Source organism: Sinocyclocheilus rhinocerous, unplaced genomic scaffold (assembly GCF_001515625.1).
Source record: "Sinocyclocheilus rhinocerous isolate Xijiao unplaced genomic scaffold, SAMN03320098_v1.1 scaffold671, whole genome shotgun sequence".
In the NCBI taxonomy this organism is placed as follows: Eukaryota; Metazoa; Chordata; class Actinopteri; order Cypriniformes; family Cyprinidae; genus Sinocyclocheilus; species Sinocyclocheilus rhinocerous.
In genome coordinates this window covers 789,048-811,093 of record NW_015625021.1, presented here as the reverse complement: position 1 = coordinate 811,093, position 22,046 = coordinate 789,048, and the positions used below count along the sequence as shown (strand labels likewise).

General features: G+C 32.3%; 1 protein-coding gene across 5 annotated transcripts in view; it reads left to right on the top strand.

Moving 5' to 3' along the window:
- Window positions 1-22,046, top strand: part of LOC107747421 (filamin B a) — a 103,172-nt gene that overhangs the window by 76,162 nt on the left and 4,964 nt on the right. For 3 of the 5 annotated variants that reach the window (XM_016561919.1, XM_016561909.1, XM_016561935.1), the window contains exons 28-43: window positions 479-668; window positions 2,080-2,327; window positions 3,574-3,654; window positions 5,453-5,555; window positions 6,745-6,885; window positions 9,224-9,352; window positions 9,443-9,616; window positions 10,585-10,743; window positions 10,827-11,030; window positions 12,362-12,514; window positions 13,181-13,303; window positions 16,571-16,837; window positions 18,005-18,142; window positions 18,230-18,345; window positions 19,866-19,998; window positions 21,251-21,427. In XM_016561919.1, the coding sequence (XP_016417405.1) occupies window positions 479-668; window positions 2,080-2,327; window positions 3,574-3,654; window positions 5,453-5,555; window positions 6,745-6,885; window positions 9,224-9,352; window positions 9,443-9,616; window positions 10,585-10,743; window positions 10,827-11,030; window positions 12,362-12,514; window positions 13,181-13,303; window positions 16,571-16,837; window positions 18,005-18,142; window positions 18,230-18,345; window positions 19,866-19,998; window positions 21,251-21,427 (2,536 nt within the window). The remainder of the gene's footprint in view (window positions 1-478; window positions 669-2,079; window positions 2,328-3,573; window positions 3,655-5,452; window positions 5,556-6,744; window positions 6,886-9,223; window positions 9,353-9,442; window positions 9,617-10,584; window positions 10,744-10,826; window positions 11,031-12,361; window positions 12,515-13,180; window positions 13,304-16,570; window positions 16,838-18,004; window positions 18,143-18,229; window positions 18,346-19,865; window positions 19,999-21,250; window positions 21,428-22,046) is intronic. The other 2 variants (XM_016561928.1, XM_016561943.1) reach the window with 1 other exon arrangement.

Below are 22,046 nucleotides of genomic sequence, written 5' to 3'. Positions count from 1 at the left end.
TATATATATATATTTATTTGAAGTAGATTTGAAGTAGAAAGTTTTCAGTCAGCCAGCAGGCTGAAAATCACATTTGGATTCAGTTTTTGACTTGCAGTGGAAAAGATGAATGAGGATCTGCAAGTATCACATAATAGCATATTGTGACATTCATCTTTCATACATCTTTCTCTTGGATGCAGCATGTTATTTTATCTTTTGAGAAGTAACTGCTCCGGTGATCCAGTATTAGATTAGATTTTTCTGACTCTGAATGCATTCAGCGAGACCGAAGCGGCCAGCAGTGAGATAAATGATCTTCTGATGAAAGCCAAACAGCAGCAGGAAGTCCAGGGGCAAACTGAAGCTCTTCCTCCTCAGGCCTGCTTCTCATTGATGAAGCTCCTCTCGGTGTCATTCACAGTGTTTCAAACTGTTTCTCTGTTTCAGGAGGCTGAAGGTCCTGCAGTCGTTTCATGCTGTTTCTCATGTGTTTCAGGATCTGGATGGTAAACCCAAGAAAGCCAACATTCAGGACAACCGCGACGGAACCTACAAAGTGTCTTATGTGCCGGATAAGGTGGGCCGTTACACTATTGTGATCAAGTACGGTGGAGACGAGATCCCCACTTCTCCATATAGAGTGAGAGCGAGCGCTACAGGAGACGCCAGCAAGTGTACAGTCACCGGTACGTCTGCACTCATCTGGGGATTCGTAGGCCTTGTTTTGGATGTATTTTTATATTATAATATTTTTTTAATCAAATTATTTTATATTTAATTTTTTTTTTTTTAATAATATTATTACATTTTTTAAATATTATATTTATATTATATTTCTTTATATTTATGTATTTATTTTAACGGAATATTTCATATTTATTATTTTCATAATTAACAAATTTATGTATGCTATATTTTTATATATGTAATTAAAATATGTATTGTATATAATATATTAATGTTTTGATGTTAAAATCTAAATGTATAATATTAAAATGTTTATATGTGACCCTGGAGCACAAAACTAGTCATAAGTCACTGGGGTGTATTTGTAGCAATAGCCAACAATGCATTGTATGTGTCAAAATTATGGATTTTTCTTTTATGCCAAAAATCATTAGGATATTAAGTAAAGATCATGTTCCATGAAGATATTTCGTAAATTTCCTACCGTAAATATATTAAAACTTAATTTTTGATGAGTAATATGCATTGCTAAGAACTTCATTTGGACAATTTAAAATGCGATTTTCTCAAAATTTTTATTTTTTTGCACACAGATTTTTAAATAGTTGTATCTCGGCCAAATATTGTCCTTTCATAACAAACCATACATCAATGGAAAGCTTATTTATTCAGCTATATGATATATCAGACATGAATATATATGTATATGATATTATTTATATAATATATAAAGGTTATAATTTATATAGTAGTTATATTTATTGTTACATTTTTATTCTATTATATTAGAATTATATATTTTATTAAAATTTTCAACAAAAAAAAATTGTAAATGCATTTAGAAATATAAATTAATTTTTTTTTATATTTTGATTTGTAATTTTTAAGTCTTTTATTTAAATATTTATTTTAATTGTTTGTAGCCTGAATAACTATGGGAAAATACATAATTTGTTTTGTTTTGTTTTGTTCAAACCACATTTGTATGTGGTTTGGATTTTATTTTTGGTAATGCAATTTAGTTTGAAAACAGATTACATTTAAAATTTTCCATTTTCCATCCTCTTCCCACAATGAGCTGCTAGTGTTTGATGTAATATAAAGTATCTTGCTACTGCACTGATGCCTGAGTCATCAACAAGCCTTGAAATACTAATTTGTGGTGAATATTACTAATAACTATTTACCTTTATGAATCTAGACCAACTTGACCAATCTGAAACGGATAAGTGGGATAAAAAAAAACGTATATTCAAAACATGTTCTGCCACAATAACAACTGACCCTAAAATCTGTTAAATGCTTTTAAATCTCAACAATCTCAAATTTATAAATTGAAAACACACCAAGAGGAAACAATGCTTCACCGATGCAATCACTCACACATGATCATGGGGTGTGTGTCCTCAGGACCTGGCATCGGGCCGACCATCGGCATTGGAGAGGAGGTCGGGTTTGTGGTGAACACTAAAGAAGCGGGGAAGGGGAAGGTCTCCTGCGTCGTAGTGACTCCAGACGGCACCGAGGTGGAAGCTGAAGTCATCGAGAACAAGGACGGCACCTTCGACATCTTCTACACGGCTCCTAAACCCGGGACGTACGTGATTTACGTGCGCTTTGGAGGGGAGAACATCCCCAGGAGCCCCTTCAAAGTCATGGTGAGACGAAAACGCTCTTAAGAGGAAGCATACTGAATAGACACGGTTCAGCGCTGTGTGTCATCACATCCTCATCTGGAGTTCATTGTTTCTGCTCGTATGGGCTCTTCCTGTATTAAGATGTAGTTTCTTTGCATTATCAAGACAAATGATCGCACTCGTTTTATTAATGCTTTCATATCTCCTGACGTTACGGGAAGGTTTTGATTCAGGCCTGAAACATGCACGCAAACGCTCCATTTCATGCATCTTTGTGTTCCGGATTGTCTCAAAGCGGAATTCATAACACAATTAAAAACATAATGTATTCTCAGAGAGCTGAACGATAAATCAAAAGAGTGATAAAGCTGCGATTTAATTAAATACATGCGCTGTTTAAGGCAGCTATCAAGTATTAGAATTTATATGGTAAAGGTTTACTGTGAAATTTATATTTTTTTAATGCTTTATTTTATTTTACAGTAAAATATTATTCAATAGTAATATTCTTTATTTTGTTTAATAGTTTTAATAATAATAATAATAATGGTAAATAAAAGTTGTTTTATCAAATAATAAGAAGAATAAATATTAGTAAATTAAACTTTGAAACAAAATAGTACTAGTGCAATATATTTTACTGTAAAATAAAAAACAAGTATTTAAGAAAAACAGCAATTTTACAGTATAAGGTTAAAATGTAAATATTTATATATTTGATGTTTATAGCTGCATTTTTTTTTTTTTTTCATTTTCAGTTGCTGCACATTAAATGTTTGCATTATATGTCAATATTATATATCAATATATGAAAATATTGATGATTAAATATTAGCATTATTATAGGTTATAATAATTATAAATGAAACTGTTACTGGAATAAAATAATGCAAGTGTAATATATTTTACAGAAAGTAAAAAAAAGAAAAATAAAACTTAAAAAAAAAATGTTTTTTACTGAAATTATTTTTTTTGTAAATTTTTTTTTACTTTTTTGTTTTTTAATTTCAATCAGAATTTTTAACAGAAACATTGCAATTAGATTTTTCTTCAAATCATTCTCAGCGTTTCTGCAAGCGGACGTTTATGTAAACTGTGACTTATACTGTACACATTTGTAGCTTCAGTATCTACCTGTTAGCACAGTAACGCATGGAGTTTTGTTACCGCCGCAGCAACAACAACGAATTTGCTGTGTGCGTTTGACTCTGTTTCTTTGTGTTCCTCATGCATCTGAAGGTTCATGTCCATACATATCATTTCCCAGGCAACAGATGAAGTTCCCATGATGCAGCAGCAGTCAGTCCAACAGCAAAAGGCGGCACCAGGCGTCGGCTTCCAGCCCTGGGTACAAAGACACACGTCTCACCCGTCACCCTTCGCTCTCTTTCAGCCTTCGCTCTGAGCTCCAGCTTCCAGCCGGTCACCTCTCTGTCCTGATGTTTGTCTCTGTTCTTGACCTCCTATCATTCATTTAATGGGGTTTCTGTTCAGTTCCTCTGCATTTTTGACCACTCAAGCCTTGTTTTTTGCAGGAAATGGTTGGAATTGTTACTTTTCCTCCCTCTCTGGTTGATTAGTCTTGAACACGCTCTGGTTTTCTCACTGATGACCGAAGCAGAGGGAAACTCGATGGCTGAGTGTTTAGACTGATCTAGTTTTGTTTGGAGCGGACACCAGATTTAAGTTGGTCATTATTAAGACATTAACCTATTATGCGCTTCTCTGCTGCCCTGATGTAGTTTTATTCATAAAGTTTAATAGATGTAATTTCCAAAACCACAAAGCAGATCTGTGAAACACTTAATACTCTTAGCTTTAAAAACACACAATACTGTTCAAAGAAATGGAAGGAATTAACAATTTTATTCAGCATGGATGCATTCAATTAAGCAAAAGTGACCGTAAAGACATTTATGATGTTGCAAAATGTTTCTATTTAATATAAATGCTGTTCTTCTTTTAAACTTTCTATTCACCACAGAATCCTGAAAAATAAAATGCATCACCGTTTTCATTGATAATAAATGTTTACAAAGCAGCATATGAAGAATGATTTCTGAAGGATCATGTGACACTGAAGACTGGAGTAACGATGCTGAAAATTCAGCTTTAATCACAGAAATATTACTTTTTAAATATATTTTCAAATAGTAAGCAGTCATTTTAAATTTTAATATTTCATTTTTTTTACTGTATATTTGTTCAAATAAATGTAGCCTTGGTGAGCAGAAGAGACTTCTTTTAAAAACATTAAAAATTCTTACCAACCTTACCAAACTTTTTGTTTGACCCAGAATTAGTTATTGGTAAATAAGTTTTATCACAAAAACCATAATAATAATAATCATCATATTAGTAAATTAGAAAACCAATATAAAACAACTGTTTTAAATTATAGTAATAATATTTCACAAATTTTACTGTATTTATGATCAAGTAAATGCAGCCTTGGTGAGCAGAAGAGGCTTCTTCTGCATTAAAAAGTCTTACTGACCCCAAAAATTATGTAAAACCGTATATTTGAATTAGAATTAGCTATTTTTGGTAGAGGGTTTTTTTGTCACTATTTAATAATGTATTTATAATCTGGGATGTGTAGAACTCTTGAAATGAAGCATATTGGAGAGCATAATTTCGCTCTTATTGTTCCCTAAAGTGCTGTCTAGTTAGTCAACTTGCTATGTTTTGTTGGGTAGTGATATATTAATAATCTTTACACGCAGTTGTAAGTCTGGTCATAGCGGTTACCTCATACCTCCTGGGGAAATGGGGAAAAACAGAAAGTGTGATTTCTCAGTAATGCATCTTCCTGTATTAGATGTCTCAACATGTTTCCTTCTATGCACACTATCACTTTTCCTCACTTCTCAGATGTTTACCGTGGTTATGGGGATTTTTCTTCTCTCTTTGCTTTGTCAGGTGTGCTGGGGGCCGATCTCTGTCTTCCAGCGTTTGGTGTCTAACACACGTTTGTCTTCTGCTGTGGCTGATTCACTGAGCTGTTAATGTCTTTTCTCGTCCACAGCGCTCTGGCTTTCAGAATGGATCGCACAGACTGACTAAACGTGGAAATGTTTGACAGGCCGCTGTAATGGATGCGTTTGTAGCGTCCGCTCTCATTTACTCAGATTTCTGCCTCACAGGTTACAGATGGCGCGTATGTTCCTGCCAACAGCGTGAACGGGACGGGATACAAGCCTTTCGATATGGTGATTCCCTTCACCTTTAGGAAGGGGGAAATCACAGGTGAGAGACTGCAGAAGACTCCTGGAGCCGTTGCACAGAACCTCTTAAAGTTAACAGAACTCTTATTCTGCTGCTTGTGAGTTCAATTTGAGACAAATTAAAGGGTTTTCTTAGAGGTTTTGTGCAATCAACTGCAGATCTGTAAAAAAATATATATTTTACCCCAATATTAAAAAGAGGAAAAACAGAAAATGCAAGATCATTCATATATTTTTTTTTTTGGCGTTATGAAATTACTTTCTTGTAAACTAAGCCCACTTTCTCAAAATTCTCATTCCTGTAATGCAAAATAATCATCAAAAATATTTTCACAACTTTTATTTATTCATTAACATAATAATAGGCTATACAATAAATACTGCCATTGAAGTATTAATACTAGTAAATTATGTATTTATTGGGGAATGTATGTATTCCCCAATTGTAAGTCACTTTGGATAAAAGCATCGGCAAAATTACTAAATGTAAATGTAGTAAATGTACATTTTTATATAATTTGTGCTGTATACTTTTTTCACAATATGTTAATGATATTTGTTGGAAATGTTTTGATACTGGTAGTTTTATTTTATTTTATTATTTTTTTGTATTTTTTTAAATTGATTTACCATAATAACCAACAGTGACAGCAACACAACACGCATAAAAATAATAATAATTGTATTATTATTATTATTATCATAAAGGCCAAACCAGAAGTACTGGCATAAAGTATTAATACTAATAAATATACATTTTATATATTATATAATGTATATAATATATATTTGATTTAGATTTTTCACATGGTAACGAAATTTGTTAGAAATGTTTCAGTTCTGGTAGTTTATTTCATTTTATTTATTTATTTTTTTGTGAAGTACTTTTTCATAAACAATAACCAACAATGATAACACAACACACAAAATAAATAATAATAATTTTACTATTAAAATTCTGTACATACATACAACAATACTTCCATTGACATTTATAGCCTGATTTTATTTTTATTTTTTTTAATGGAAGATTAAGAAATGTGTAATTTAAAATAATGCCAAAATGTCTTAACAGTCCTTTTTTTGGACATAAAATATACCAGATATTTTCCATTTTGTGAGATTCACTCACATTAGAAGTGATGACCTGTAAATCAGCAGTGATATTTGTTCAATAACCATAATCTAAACTGGTAATGTTTGTCTTCCAGGTGAGGTTCACATGCCGTCAGGTAAAAGCGCCCAGCCTGAGATCATCGACAACAAAGACGGGACGGTCACGGTGAAGTACGCGCCCACAGAGGCTGGCCTCCACGAAATGCACATTAAATTCAACGGGACGCACATCCCAGGTCAGAGACCACACACCATCTGTTCATAATACACCATCAAAACTGATGATGATTATTATTCATATTAATAATCAAATAGAAACTCTTAAAAATGCTTCTAAATATAATTTTCATATATATTTTATTAATGATAATATTTCACCCCAAAGTCAAAGGGGAAAAAATAATTTTTTAAGTTGTTTTAAAAGTATAATTTAAATTATTTAAATAATTTTAAATATAACTTTGTGGTAGTATATCACTATGCAAAAAATCTTAATAGGCCTAAAAAGGTTTAATTTTCTTTTCTTTTTTTTTAGAAAAGAATTATACATTTCTATTTACTTTTCTATACACACACACACATATATATACACATACATACACATACATATACGTATATGTATATACATACATGCACATATATACATACATAAATGCACATATATATACATATTTTAATTATTTTAAAAACATAACTTTCTGGTAACACAATGCAAAAAAAAATGTAATGCCAATAAAAGGCTTAATTTCCTCTTTTGTTTTTTTAAGAAAATAAATAGAAATTTCCACTTGATTGTCTATACAAAAGTTTGTTTGTTGCGGTTTATAAAATATTTCACACAAAAATAAAATTTCATTTCTTTTAGTTTCATTTATTTCATAAATTATCATTTGTTCCCCTTCAACCAGTATGTTTCATAAAGTGATTTGGCTGCAATTTTCCATATTATGCAAGTGTTTGTTGTACGATAAAGAGCTTGGACATTCTGTGAAACATCTCATTTTGTGCTTATTATAGAAGGTCATATCTGGGTTCAGAACGACATGAGTACATGACAGGGTTTAGATTTTTCTGTGAACTAACCCTTTAATAGCAGCTCCTGGAAGCGTGATGAGAGGGAGTCGAGCCGTCTGTGATGAATGTGCTGTCAGAATTTGTTTTGAGTCCCAGAGCTGCATGGGAGCGTTCGGGTGAAGGTTGAGAAGGCTTCACCTTTCATTAGATTGAGGTTGACTGAGGACAGACTGATTTATTCAGCATGGAGAAAGACTTCATGGGTGACTTCAGCCGTGAGGAATCTGTGAGGAGCTCTTGTGTTGCTGCAGATCCTCATGCAGGTGCTTGTTTTCTGGCTGGAGTTTGGTGTTTTCCCGTCGCTGGTCCAGTGCCATCAGAAACCTCAGTCAATATCACATGAATGTGAGAGTCGAGCCTCATCCCATGGGCTTGTTTCTCCATATAAGGCAGGAAGAACGTGTTTATAGAGTTGAGTCATTCTGTTAGGAGTGCCTGTAGTCTACATGAGGATATCCTGTTAGCATTAACAATCAGCTGGTATAATCGTATTGTTTTGCATGATTTGTTTCAATACTTTTATTTTATATTTTGTTATTTCTTTATTTTGCATTCTTTTATTTTTTTGTATTTATTTTATTTATTATTAATTGTATTATTCTATGTTTGATTTTATTTTTATTTTTTGTAAATTAACTTTTTGTTGGTTTTTCATAACCTACTGTAAGAGCAACCCCACAACACACAATAAATAATAATTTTATTATTAAAATAATTACATTTATACAAAAATGTTGGTGATTATATTTTTAAAACTTGTTTTTTCAATTCAATATTAATTTTATTGTCCAGCTTTTATTTATATATATATATATATATATATATGTGTGTGTGTGTAATTTTTTTTTTATTGGATTTTCTTATCTGCAAATAAGTAACAAATAAAACATACATATTTGCAACCTTTAAACAAACAACAGACAAAGACACTAAATGAAAGAAATTTTGTTATTAAAATTAATGACAATATATTAATATTATATTATAATATTATTCCAGATTTCATAGTTAATTACGCAAAAACTTTCCAGGTAAGATTTCACCCCAAAATGAAAAAAGAAAAAAAAAGACATTATTTAAATAGTTTTAAATTATTTTAGAAGTATAATACATTGTATTTTCCTGGTAACAGGCCTATTTTCACTTTCACTTTCCAAATTTCTCTTTTATTTTCTATATAAAATATGTTGTTGTTGTTGTTTTTAATTTTCTAATTATTTTTTCTGTTTATTCTGTTTCTATTTTGGGTTGAAAAATATCCAGGCATTTCTTTGTGAAGTTCACTCATCTCCTTTTTTCCTTTAAGTTAACAGCAGTTATGTTGTTTGCACATTTGCTTTTGTATAAACATATAATGCATTTCAGGACAAAAGATCCTCTCTGAATAATTTATCATTCTCTAAACACTCGTGTTCAGCACCTGCTCCGTCTGCTTGTGTTTCCGTTCTGTTGTGTATGTTTTCTGTCATTGTAGTGAATGCTTGTTTGTTTTCTTATCAGAGAGTCCTCTGCAGTTCTATGTGAACAACGCTAACAGTCCTAACGTGACGGCGTACGGCCCAGGTCTGGTCTATGGCACCGCCAATAAAACCGCCATGTTCACCATCTACACTGAAGATGCGTCTGACGGTGTGTACTGTACAAACACGCCACGCTCGCGCTGCTTCAGCATTTAGCTCAAAACTTTCTGCTGAGAAAACATGCTGTGTTTTGTGTCAGGCGGCCTGGATTTGGCCATTGAAGGTCCGTCCAAGGCTGAGATCAACTGTGTGGACAACAAAGACGGCACTTGTACGGTTTCATACCTGCCCACGCTGCCTGGAGATTATAATATACTCGTCAGATATAATGACAAACACATCGCAGGAAGCCCCTTCACGGCCAGAATCACAGGTACACCACAAAAAAAAATCTATTTACTGTAAAAAAGGCAAATGTGGTTGCCAGAACCTGATTGTAAAAAAATACAGTAGGAACATTTTACATTCTACAGATTTAACTTAAATTTACAGGGGAAAAAAGTTAATGTGTTAATGTGCCAATGTACTGAAATACTTATAATCAGTTTTGTACCTCTATAAAATACTGACAACCACCAAAAAAGAGACAACTGATGAATCAAAGTTCATCATGTAGAAGATGAACAAATAAAAAACACAATCATGACAAATAATGCAATAAATACTAATTTATTATTGATAGATTTTGTTATTTAATTTGTTTAATAATACTAATATTAATATTAATAATAATCATCATTATTATTATTACCTTAATACTAATATGTAGAAGCACAAATACAAGACACCATCATGGTAACACACTTGACACTAAAATAATGCAATAAATATTAATTTATAAATAATTGCTATTGTTATTAATTATTTACTAACAGTTTTTAATTGATGATAATAATAGTAATAATAGCGATTTCATTTATTAATTATTCTTTCATTTGATAAATTAACATCTTTTTATGTATATATTTATTTAATAATTATTCATTTTAATTAATAATAATAATAATAATAGCTATTATTTATTTTGTAATTTATTATCATCCTCATCTTTACTTAATGCTTATATAGAGAAGATGCACAAATACAAAATACTATCATGGTAACACAAATGACACTAAAATAATGCATTAAATGATGTAACAAAAACCCTATTGTACGTAACTGATAAGAAAAAAGTTGTTTCATTGTTCTTTTACACTTCCAAAAACTGTACATTGAACCGTATTTTACTGTAAAGTTACATGAAACCTCTCATTAGACTTCTTACAGTTTTTCTCTGTATGTAGTAATCTAGTTAGTCTACTTGACTTCTGTAGTAAGATCTGTTTTTGGTCTCTTCAGAGGACAATAAGAGGAAGTCTCAGGTAAAGCTGGGCTCCGCTGCGGATTTCTCTCTGGATATCCACGAGACTGATCTCAGTCTGCTCACCGCGAGCATCAAAGCCCCGTCTGGCCACGATGAGCCCTGTTTGCTCAAGAGGCAGCCCAACAATCACATCGGTGGGGCTGCAATACATGCTCCGATTCTTTCTGCCGGCTGGGAGTTCGCTTTGGTAGCACCTGACTGGTCGTTGTCTCCTCAGGCATTTCCTTCATCCCAAGAGAAGTCGGAGAGCACCTGGTGAGCATCAAGAAGAACGGCCGGCACGTTGCTAACAGCCCCATCACCATCATGGTGGTCCAGTCTGAGATCGGAGACGCCAGCAGAGTCAAGGTGTTCGGTCAGGGTCTGGTGGAGGGATGCACCTTCGAGATGGCCGACTTTGTGGTGGACACCAGAGAAGCTGGTGAGAAACACATTTTTATTTTTATTTTATTTTGTTTTTAATTTTTCTTATTTAATAACTGTTATCATCAACTTATCATCTTTTTTATTTATATATCTAATTATATTAACCACCATTACTTCTTTTATTTTAATAATAATATCATCATAATAATCATCATAATAGCTATTATTATGTTGGTGGTGTTATTTTTTTTAAATATATTTTTATAATAGTTTTTATTTACTTATTTGATAGTAACTATTATTATGATTATTACTGTCTTCATTTAATAAATATTGTTGTTTAATTAATATATTAATATTTTAGGTTTTATTTATTTAATAATTTTATAATAATAGCTATTCTGTTTAATAATAACTATTAAGATCTATTTATTTAATAAATGTATTTAATAATAATAATAATAAGTACTAAAGTAATTAAATTTAGTTAGTTATTTTTTACGTTTTTATGTTTTAATTTTTGTTGTTTATTAAATAATCGTTTTTAATAATAATTACTATCTTATTTATTTTTCATAATTATGATTCTTTTATTTATTTACTAATATTTAATTTAATTTAATATAAAATTTAATGTTGTTGTTTTTAATTTATTTAATATGAACTATTACTATTTTTAATAATAATAATAATAATAATAATATGGCGATTTCTTCATTCTTTAAGTCCTTTACCCCACCTTGAGATTCTCTAAAGAGCTAAATACCATAGTTTTGAGAGTGGGCTTTTTTCACTTGGTTAAACCAACCTAACTTTAGCAGCCGCATATCAACTTCTTCCCAAAAGCCGATGATATAAATGTTTCTCCAAAACAAATGGGTTCATCTGAGGTTATAAGCGTCACATTACAGAATGTGGGGCTTCTCTTCATGTTTTTTCCTTTATAACAAAGATATTCATGTTACATGTTAAAAATGACCGTTTCTTCCTAACCATCTAACCTGCCTAACCGAGCTACATAAACACTAAATAAACCAGGTCTGCCAAACGTCTGGCCGTTAATGATGTTTTCTCAAGCTCTCAAATCCACTTAATTGCTGAGAATTGAATCCAAACAGGTTGTGCAAAGTGGCTCGAAGCTGGAAATGAGAGAGAAAAAATTGGTAATTGGTACCACAGCGGCTAATTATCTCCCACTTACATAAAGAACTCCAAATATTTATGCAATTAGTCCTTAATATATATCACACACTATTAAACTTGTCACAATAAGTCTTGTAGGATCAAGACTGTGTTTATTTCTCATGCGTTCAGGTGTGTTTTCTGTTCATGTTGATGGCATGATGCATCTGATCTTTGGTCTGAATTGCATTAATGTCTTCATAGGTTACGGCGGTTTGGCGCTGGCCATCGAGGGTCCCAGTAAGGTGGACATACAGACAGAGGACATGGAGGACGGCACTTGTGGCGTCTCATATTGTCCGACTGAGCCAGGCACCTACATAGTGTCCATCAGGTTTGCAGAAGAGCACGTCCCTGGTAAGAGATCGTGCATGAAGCATCATTCAAAACTTCTATTTAATTTAGAATGTGCTCCAAATAAGGTGGAATTTGACCTGTTTATAGATTATTTGGCAAAAGACAAAAAAAAACGAATTGAAAATGGAGTATTAAGCGTATTATTTGTGTTTAATAAGATGATATTAATCATTTTCTTCAAAAGAGACCAAAATTATTTAATACTAGATTTGAATGTCATTTTTATTTATTTAATTATTTTTTAAAGTAATTTTATTTTACCTTTGGCACAAATAATTTAATTTATTGTAATTAAACAATCCTATTTTATTTTTTATATATATTTACTTTCAGCACAAATAAGTTATATATATTTTTAATAAATTAAACATACTACGTGAAGGTTAATGAATGAATGAATGAATGGTTTCCACAAAAATATGAAGCAGCATAACTGTTTTCAACATTGATAATAATCAGAAATGTTTTTTGAGCAGTAAAGTGAAATTCATCTTTGCATTACAGCAATAAATTGCATTTTAAAATACATCCAAATAGAAAACGGCTATTTTGAATTGTAGTGATATTCACAATTTTACTGTATTTTTTGATCAAATGAAAGCAGAAGAGACGTCTAGTGTTTGTTCCTGTCGTTGTGTGACTTGTATTGCATCTCTGTGTTCACAGGAAGTCCGTTCAGCGTGAAAGTGACGGGTGAAGGTCGTGTCCGTGAGAGCATCACTCGCCGTCAGAAAGCTGCTTCCGTCGCTAGTGTTGGAAGCGTTTGTGATCTCAATCTGAAGATCCCAGGTATGAAACTTCCTCATATCGGTTCAATGAAGATGTCAAACAGACGTCTGTCCTCGTTCCGATTCCTCTTCAAATCCTAAACTGGAGTTTCAATGTAGATTAGGCGTTAATTATTTACTATTTCATCCACTTTATGTCAAAAGGCTTGGTTTATTGGCTTGTTTAACACACTCTCTGACAGGATCGCCAGCCAGAAAGCACAAAACAAGTGAAGGTGCTGTTGTTTTGCTGGCTCACGTCCTGCGTTACAGCATCGAGTCGCCGTACTTGAGTAAAAACACATGGCTCTGTGAAACAAGGCAACATATGCAGGCCGTGCTGATCGGATTGAAGTCTCTGCTGTGATTTCCCATCAGACCAGGGGTGCGTGCTGCGTGATGCTCACTCGTGTGAAGACTGGCGCTTGGCTTTCGAGGAGGTTTGCTGAAGCTGCACTTCAGTACGAGTCTTGGCGTAGTCTGAAATGTCTTTTTGTGTGAGAGAGGGCAGTTTTCTCCTCATTTCGTTTGAATAGTAATTCTAACAAGCACAAACAGTGTTTAAAAAGATGTTATATTATTATTAATTACAATTAATTTATATTTAATATATGAATTATATTAATTTATGTATATATATATTTTTTTTTTATAAATGTAAATAAAATACTACTTGAAGGTTAGGTGTATTTTATTTTATTTTATTTTTATAATAAACTGAATATAATAAATTCATCCAATAAGATACTATATTAAAATTTAGATGGATATTTGATAGATGTGAATGTCATTTGTGTAATTTAAAATTATTTTATTCTATACTTTTTTTTATCATATTATTTTGCCTTTCACACATTTTTTTTCAAGCAGATTAATAAACCAATCAAATATTTCTAGTTAGATGAATATAGATATGCTGTATTACAATAACTTTATTATTAATTATAGTTCGTTTATATTTAATATATAAATTGTATTATTATTATTTATTTTTTTTATAAATTAAAATAATAAAATACTACTTGAAGGTTAGGTGTATTTTTTTTTTTTTATAATAAATAGAATATAATAAATTCATCCAATAAGATACTATATTAAAATTTAGATGGATATTTGATAGATGTGAATGTCATTTGTTTAATTTAAAATGATTTTATTGAATTTTTTTTTATTATATTATTTTGCCTTTCACACATTTTTTTCAAGCAAATTAATGAACCAATCAAATATTTCTAGTTAGATGAATATAGATATGTTGTATTACAATAACTTTATTCTAAACCGTATCATTATCATGTTTTAAGATATATGTATTACATCAGTTTTAGAAAATGACAACTCTGCGTTATATTTTGCAGTAGAGAATGCAAGTGAGCATGTGCGTTTTGTCATGTCACCATCGCGTGTGTGAACAGGCCTTTAGATGGCCAATTAAAACTAAACCGGATCATGCAGACTGCTTCCATGTGTGATTTGAGAGATCTGTCCTGGTTAATGAGGGTTAGCGGTGATGTAATACAGGCCACACAGACATCACTTCATCCCATATGAGCTCATTCACACACGCTGCTGGATCTGACCGACTCTGAGCTCACAAACTCACTCTTAAAGTGTTTCATGAGACTGAAAGACATAGAGTGAAAATAACATGCATACATGGCAAAATATCAGACATGCTTCCTCTATACTCTTATCTTTTTCCCACTTTACTGTTTTTCTCGTCTGATGCACTGCCTGTTCTGTCCTGTATCTTTCCTCACTTGTTTCTGTCTTTTCCTGCTGTTTTCTGCGTCTCTGACTATCAGTGACCTGGTTTCTTCTGGCTTTGGCTCGTGAGTTGCTTTCACGCGGCGTCTATCGCTCGCACTGCTCTATTCGGCTCGGGGTCAAAGGCCAGAGCAGCGCAGGGTGGACCCGCTTCACCGTGGGCCGAGTGAGGGTGACCAGGATTGGCACGGCACCCGTCAGAAGGCCCTGCGGAGGGCTGGAGGGTGCGTTATAAACACGCCGCATGTGGACCACGAGGTTGGCAGAACACGCTTGCTTTTGATACTCGTGTGTTTGTGTTTGCATGAACCAGAGCTGCTTTTTTTGCTCATTACAACTTCATAAAAATGTTGAATTATTCATTTATTTATTGTTATCCTCTTGCCATTGCAAACCCAAATGAATATTTCTTCTGTGCAAGGTTATTATAGTCAACTAAAACATAAAACCCTTTTGAAACCCACTTGAAATAAGTGTTAACTGAAATAAAATGCAAAAAAAAACAACATTTCTCATATTTGTTTAGTTTGTTAAATTACTAAAATAATATAAAATAAACTAAAGCTAAAAGGAAAAACTACACAGACTAATAAAAATCACAAAAACACAATTACTAAAACTTCAACAAAAATCAAATTAAAACAAAACAAAAATAAAATCTATTTTAACTAATGACATAAAGATAATCTAATTTAAATGTTAAATATTTTAATGTAATTTTATTTCTAGTTAAATGGGTGGAAAATATCTTACATGTAATGATTTTTTGCTTGTTACACCATGTGTTTAAAAATAAAATAGAAGAGAAAAATTACTAAAACTTCAACTAAAATTAAAGTTAAAACAAATGCATTTGTTCCTCTATACTCTTGATTACAAATGTAATTTTATTTCTAGTAAAAAGGGCGGAAAATATCTTTGTCATCTTTTTTTTGCTCATTGCACCATTTATTCCTTAAACTAATAAAAATGACAAAAACAACAAAATTGCTTAAACTTAAAAAAAATAGTGAAAGCAAAAAATAAAAAATCGAATTCAGAATTTAAATTTAATACTAATGTAATGTTAAAGTAAAAAAAAAAGGAAAATGTTAACATCTTTTTTGCTCATTACATTGTGATTTTTATTTGTTTTCTAAAAGATGCACAAACAAAACAAAATTATGAAAACTTGGAATTAAAAATAAAGTGAAAACAAAAATTAAATTAAATCAAATCAAATAAATCAGAACTGAAATTCTAATAGGATATCAATGATAATAAAATAACACTTCTTCTGTTGAACGTGAAAAGAGATGTTTAGCCAAATGTTCGCGCTGCTTTGTCTTTTTGTGTTGTGTGGTAGAAAGTCAGTCATACAGGTTTGGAGCAACATGAAGCTGAGTAAATAATAAAAGCCAAGTGCAGGAAGGCTCAGGTCTCTGTATGTTGCTTGCAAAGCCTTGAGAACGAGCAGAAGTCAGAGCAGCTGAGAGCCGTTCCTCCGTCTCTTCTGTCAGCTTCTGCTCTCTGTTCTCCACAGGAATCGACCTCCAGGACGTCTCTGCGCAGGTCAGCAGCCCGTCGGGAGCCACGGAAGCAGCTGAGATGGTGGCGGTGGGAAATCACACCTACTGCGTGCGCTTCGTACCTCACGAGATGGGCGTTCACACGGTGAGCGTGCAGTACCGCGGGCAGCACGTGCCGGGAAGCCCCTTCCAGTTCACCGTCGGCCCGCTGGGTGAAGGAGGAGCCCGCCAGGTGCGAGCCGGAGGGCCGGGTCTGGAGAAGGCCGACACTGGTGTGCCAGGTATGAACGCTCATTAATCTTTTTTTTTTTTTACTTCCAGCTATTTATTTTCATTTTGATATTTTAATGTAATTTTAATTCTAGTTTTAAAAACAGGTGGGAAAAGGGTGGAAAATATGGTGTAACGGTGTGAAAATGGTAGTATTTCTTGTACTGCCTTTAATTTATTTTCATTTTATTTTACATTTATATGAATGTTTTAATGTACAGTAATTTTAGCGTTGCCACACAAAAAAAACCTTTTGTTTTAATATTTCAATTTAATTTTCATTTTGGTTGAAAAAGTGAAATGAAAAGTGATTTTCATTAAAAAAAGATTCAATTATTTATTCATGTAAATGACTTAGTTCCATTGAACACAAAAGAGATGTTTAAGTTATGATAAAATTTTAATTTTGCTTTATACCTTATACAATTTTATACTTTTGGTAGTATGTGTTATACTGCCTTATTTTAGTTTAATTTTAAATTTATTTTAATATTTTAATGTACAGTAATTTGAACTTAAATGCGGAAAGTATCTTTTTATTTTATAATTAATTTAATTTTCATTTTAGTTAGTGGAAAATATCTATTCAATTTTTTTAACATTTTAATCTAATTTTCATTTTAGTAAAAAAAAAAAAAAAAAGTTTAATTCCCCCCCAAAAAAATCATTTTCATAAAGAAATGTTCAACTATTTACTCATCAAAATGGTTACATTGTTAATTAAAATTATTGTACAATTTTATATGTTATGTTAGTATGCCTACATAATGTTGTAGTTCCTGTGATTGAATTTTACATTGAATTTACTATATTTACTGGTAACTAAAAAAAAACAAAAAGAAAACCATAAAAATGCTGGAAATCTTTAAATGCCATTTAAACATAAAGAAATGTTGAATTATTTGCTTACCTGATTTTTGTTTCTTTCTATAAAATGTTACACATTATAAAAATGTTATAAAATTGCATTTTTATGGTAGTATTTGTTGTACTGGCATTTAATTTTGAATTTATTTACATATTTTAATTTAACTGTATTAAAAAGGAGAAAAAGGTTTGGAAATATATTCAAATGTCATCTTGAAAAGGCTTCGTTTTTTAAGGCTTATGCAAATGTAATGTGTTTTGACTGTCTTTGTGAGACTGAACTGTATATGTTTCTTGTTGTGCTCATGTAGCTGAGTTTAATGTGTGGACGCGTGAGGCGGGCGCCGGCGGTCTGTCCATCGCTGTTGAAGGCCCCAGTCGTGCAGAAATCTCCTTCGAGGAGAGGAAGGACGGATCATGTGGCGTCTCATATGTAGCTCAGGAACCAGGTATAAAAACACACACAACCTTTCTGTCCTGTGCTCCCTTTGAAAAGCTGAGTTTACCCAAGCAACTGATCTTCAATCTCTTTGCAGGCGACTATGAAGTGTCTATAAAGTTCAACGATGAGCACATTCCCGACAGCCCTTACCTGGTGCCCGTCTACGCTCCTGTCGACGACGCTCGGCGACTCACTGTTACCAGTCTTCAGGTGAGACATGAGGAAACACCGACACACAGACGCGTGTCCGCAGCTATTCGACTCTCAAACTAGCAACGTTTACACTGGAAAACAGCATTATTAATATGAATAGTGGCTTAGACTTTTGTTGAAAGAAGCCTCTTCTGCTTACCCAGGCTGCATTTATTTGACTCAAAACACCGTAAAAATGGTAAAATTGTGAAATATTATTACAATTTAATATAGCTGTTTTCTATTTATTCATATAGAATTTATTTTTGTGAGTCAAAACTGAATTTTCAGCATCATTACTACAGTCTTTAGTGTCACACGGTAATCAGAAATCATTCTAATATGCTGATTTACTGCTCAAGAAACATTTCTGATTATTATCAGTGTTAAAAACAACTTTGGAGCAGATTTATCTGGTGAAGTCGTCTTTGAATAGCTGTCGGACATGTGTGGCCGTTCTGGTGTTTCTCTTGTGTTTCATTTAAAGGCTTTTAACAGAATCCTCTCTGGTGAAGCTCACGGTAGGATCAGTTAAAGCAGAGAGACTGCTAGAAACAACCCTTTCCCATCATTCTCTGTAGTTCAGCAAACCCTGTAGTTCTCATCTTCTCTCTTGTCAAATGTTGGCCGTCTCTCTCTCAGCTTTAACTGATCTTAAGTGAGTTCAGGTGAGATTATGAACAATTAAATATGTATTTTTTTATTATTTAAGTTTTTGTTTTTTTTCATAATTTTTATTTATTTTATATATTTATTTATTTGTTTTTCAGTTTTTATTTATATGTTCGTTATATTTCGTTTTTTTTTTTTATTCCTTTTATTGAGCAAATAAGCATTTTATGATTATTTTAGTATTATGCCACTTGGTGCACTTTTAAAACATTCAAAACCATATAACAGTATATATCATATTAAAATTCTAATTAATTCATCATTTTAAAAAAGTTAATACTTAAAATATATTGTTCAAACGTTTGGGGTCAGTAAATGATTTTTAAAGAAAGTAATACTTTTCTTCAGCAAGGATGGATTAAACTGATGAAAAGTGACAGTAAAGACATTTATAATGTTAAAAAAGATTTTTATTTCAAGTAAATTCTATTCTTTTAAACTTTCTATTCATCAAAGAATTCTGAAAAACAAAATGCATCACTTTTTTCCACAAAGCATGAAGCAGCACAACTGTATTCAACATTGATAATAATCAGAAATGTTTCTTGAGCAGTAAATCAGCATATCAGAATGATTTCTGAAGATCATGTGACACTGAAGACTGGAGAAATGATGCTGAAAATACAGCCGCGCATCACAGGAATAAATTACATTTTACAGTATATTCACATAGAAAACACTTCTTTTAAATTTGAATACTATTTCGCAATTTTGACTGTATATTTGATCAAATAAATGCCGCCTTGGTGAGCAGAAGAGACTTATTACCGACCCCAGACTTTTGAATGGTATTGTACGCACATGAAAACCCTTCCCAGAATGCAGTGGTGTGTGAGATGTTCTAAGCTGTGGGTTCACTAATGTAGGAGTCGGGTCTGAAGGTGAATCAGCCGGCATCATTTGCAGTGCGTCTGAACGGAGCAAAAGGCCACATGGATGCTAAAGTTCACAGTCCGTCCGGAGCCCTGGAGGAGTGTGTGGTGTCTGAGCTAGAGCAAGGTCAGAGCTCTTTAACAACTGTTCCAACTAGATATGATGCATTAGATCATTTTCTGTCATAACTACAAAAAGAAAGGACTTCATTACATGTTAAAATAGGTGTTTTTGAATCATGAAACCACATTCACAACCCAGTTTACCTCCATAAAATGATGCTTTTCACTCAGAAATATCTCGTTATGGAAGAAGAGGTGTATATGTTAAATTAAGAGTGAAATCAGATTCAATATATATATATATATATATATATATAATAAACCCATTATATTTACTACAAGCATCTTGTCACCCAACAAACTTAAATATAAAAAAATATACATTTAAATATAGAAAATATATTAAATATCAACTTAAATATTAACTTTACAAACTTCTGTATTAAAAATGTTAATTATATAATCTTAAATACAGAAATTATGAAATATAGAAACTTAAATATAGACAATACAATAGACATATAATGTATGAACCTAAAAATATAAAAATTTACAAACTTGTATAAATAGCAAATATATAAACTTCAATATTAATTATATCAAATTCAACATGTTAAATATAAGTAAACTTATTAATTAGCAATGATATAATCTGGTTTGTTTACTTTTTGTGTTTCATACTAATGTCTATTAACATGCATTGTCCCTATTAAATAAATAAATGTAAATATTGAAAATATGTAATGTATAAATTTAAAATGCAGAAAATGTTAAATAGTAAATACATACATTTCAATATTAAATTGAATATAACATTTAAACTTAAATATTAAAGTTCAGTGTTAAAAATATAAAATATAGAAACTTAAATATAGAAAATATTTAATACTTATTAAATATACATTTTCATTAAAATTACAAACTTCAGTATTGACTGAATTTGCAAACTTAAAATATTATATGAATAAACTTAAATATTAAATCCATTAAATAATAAATATATGAACTTAATGAAAATAGATTAAAAAAAATACATAAACTTCAACATTAAAAATATTGAATATATAAACATATATACAATGTCCAGTATTGCAAATATTAAATACATAAATGTAAATATAGCAAAATTTCATATATAAACTTAAATATTAAATATATAAACTTCAATATTGAAAATGTTAAATATATAAAAGTAAATATAGAAAATATAAACCTCTCATATGAACGGAGTCCTTGATTGGCATGTTGTCGTTTGTGTCAATAGTTGTGCTCATGTTTATGTTTTGGCTCTCTGGTTAATTTACTCTGTTCTCCAGACAAGTACGCGATTCGTTTCATCCCTCGAGAGAACGGCATCCACGACATCGACGTGAAGTTCAACGGGACGCACATCCCGGGCAGTCCGTTCCAGGTGCGTGTGGGAGAACCGGGACAGAGCGGGGATGCTGGACTCGTCACAGCTTACGGCCCCGGTCTGGAAAGAGGAAGCACAGGTGACACATCGCTCACTGAGCTTTCCCTGTGCGCCGTCAGTCCGTGTTTCCCACTCTGTGAATACTGATTGCTCCATGTTTCTTTTGACTTGGCGTGTGGAGAGGAAGTCGGTCCATTGCGCACTCACGCTGAACACACTTATTTGCCTTGTCCAAATACCCACACTTGCGGTCTTTGCACTTGCCCACTTGACTACTATGACTATGACGTATTTCCTGTATTTGGCCCAAGTGTTCAACTGAGCATGAAGACCACAAGTGTGTGTCGAACTTTTCATTACCTGATGGGACACAAAAATGCAAGTGTTTACAGGGCTTTATTTTTATTTTCAATACTTTGCATTTTAAAATCAACTTCTAAATGTCTGTTCAGTAGTCCCTATAACAGATGACAACTTAATTTTGTGGTGCTTCTAATTAAGTGATAAAAACGTTGTACAAAATAATTATCACCACTACTCATTTGCACCAATAAAACGTGCAACTCTTTGTTTTACTACATTGGAAAGGTTTCCGTGACCTCTCACGAGATCTCGGCAAAAAGTCTCACGATTTATTTCCAGAACATGATGCATGATGGGATACACTAAGCCTCGAATAGCGCTCCGGAGCGGTATTC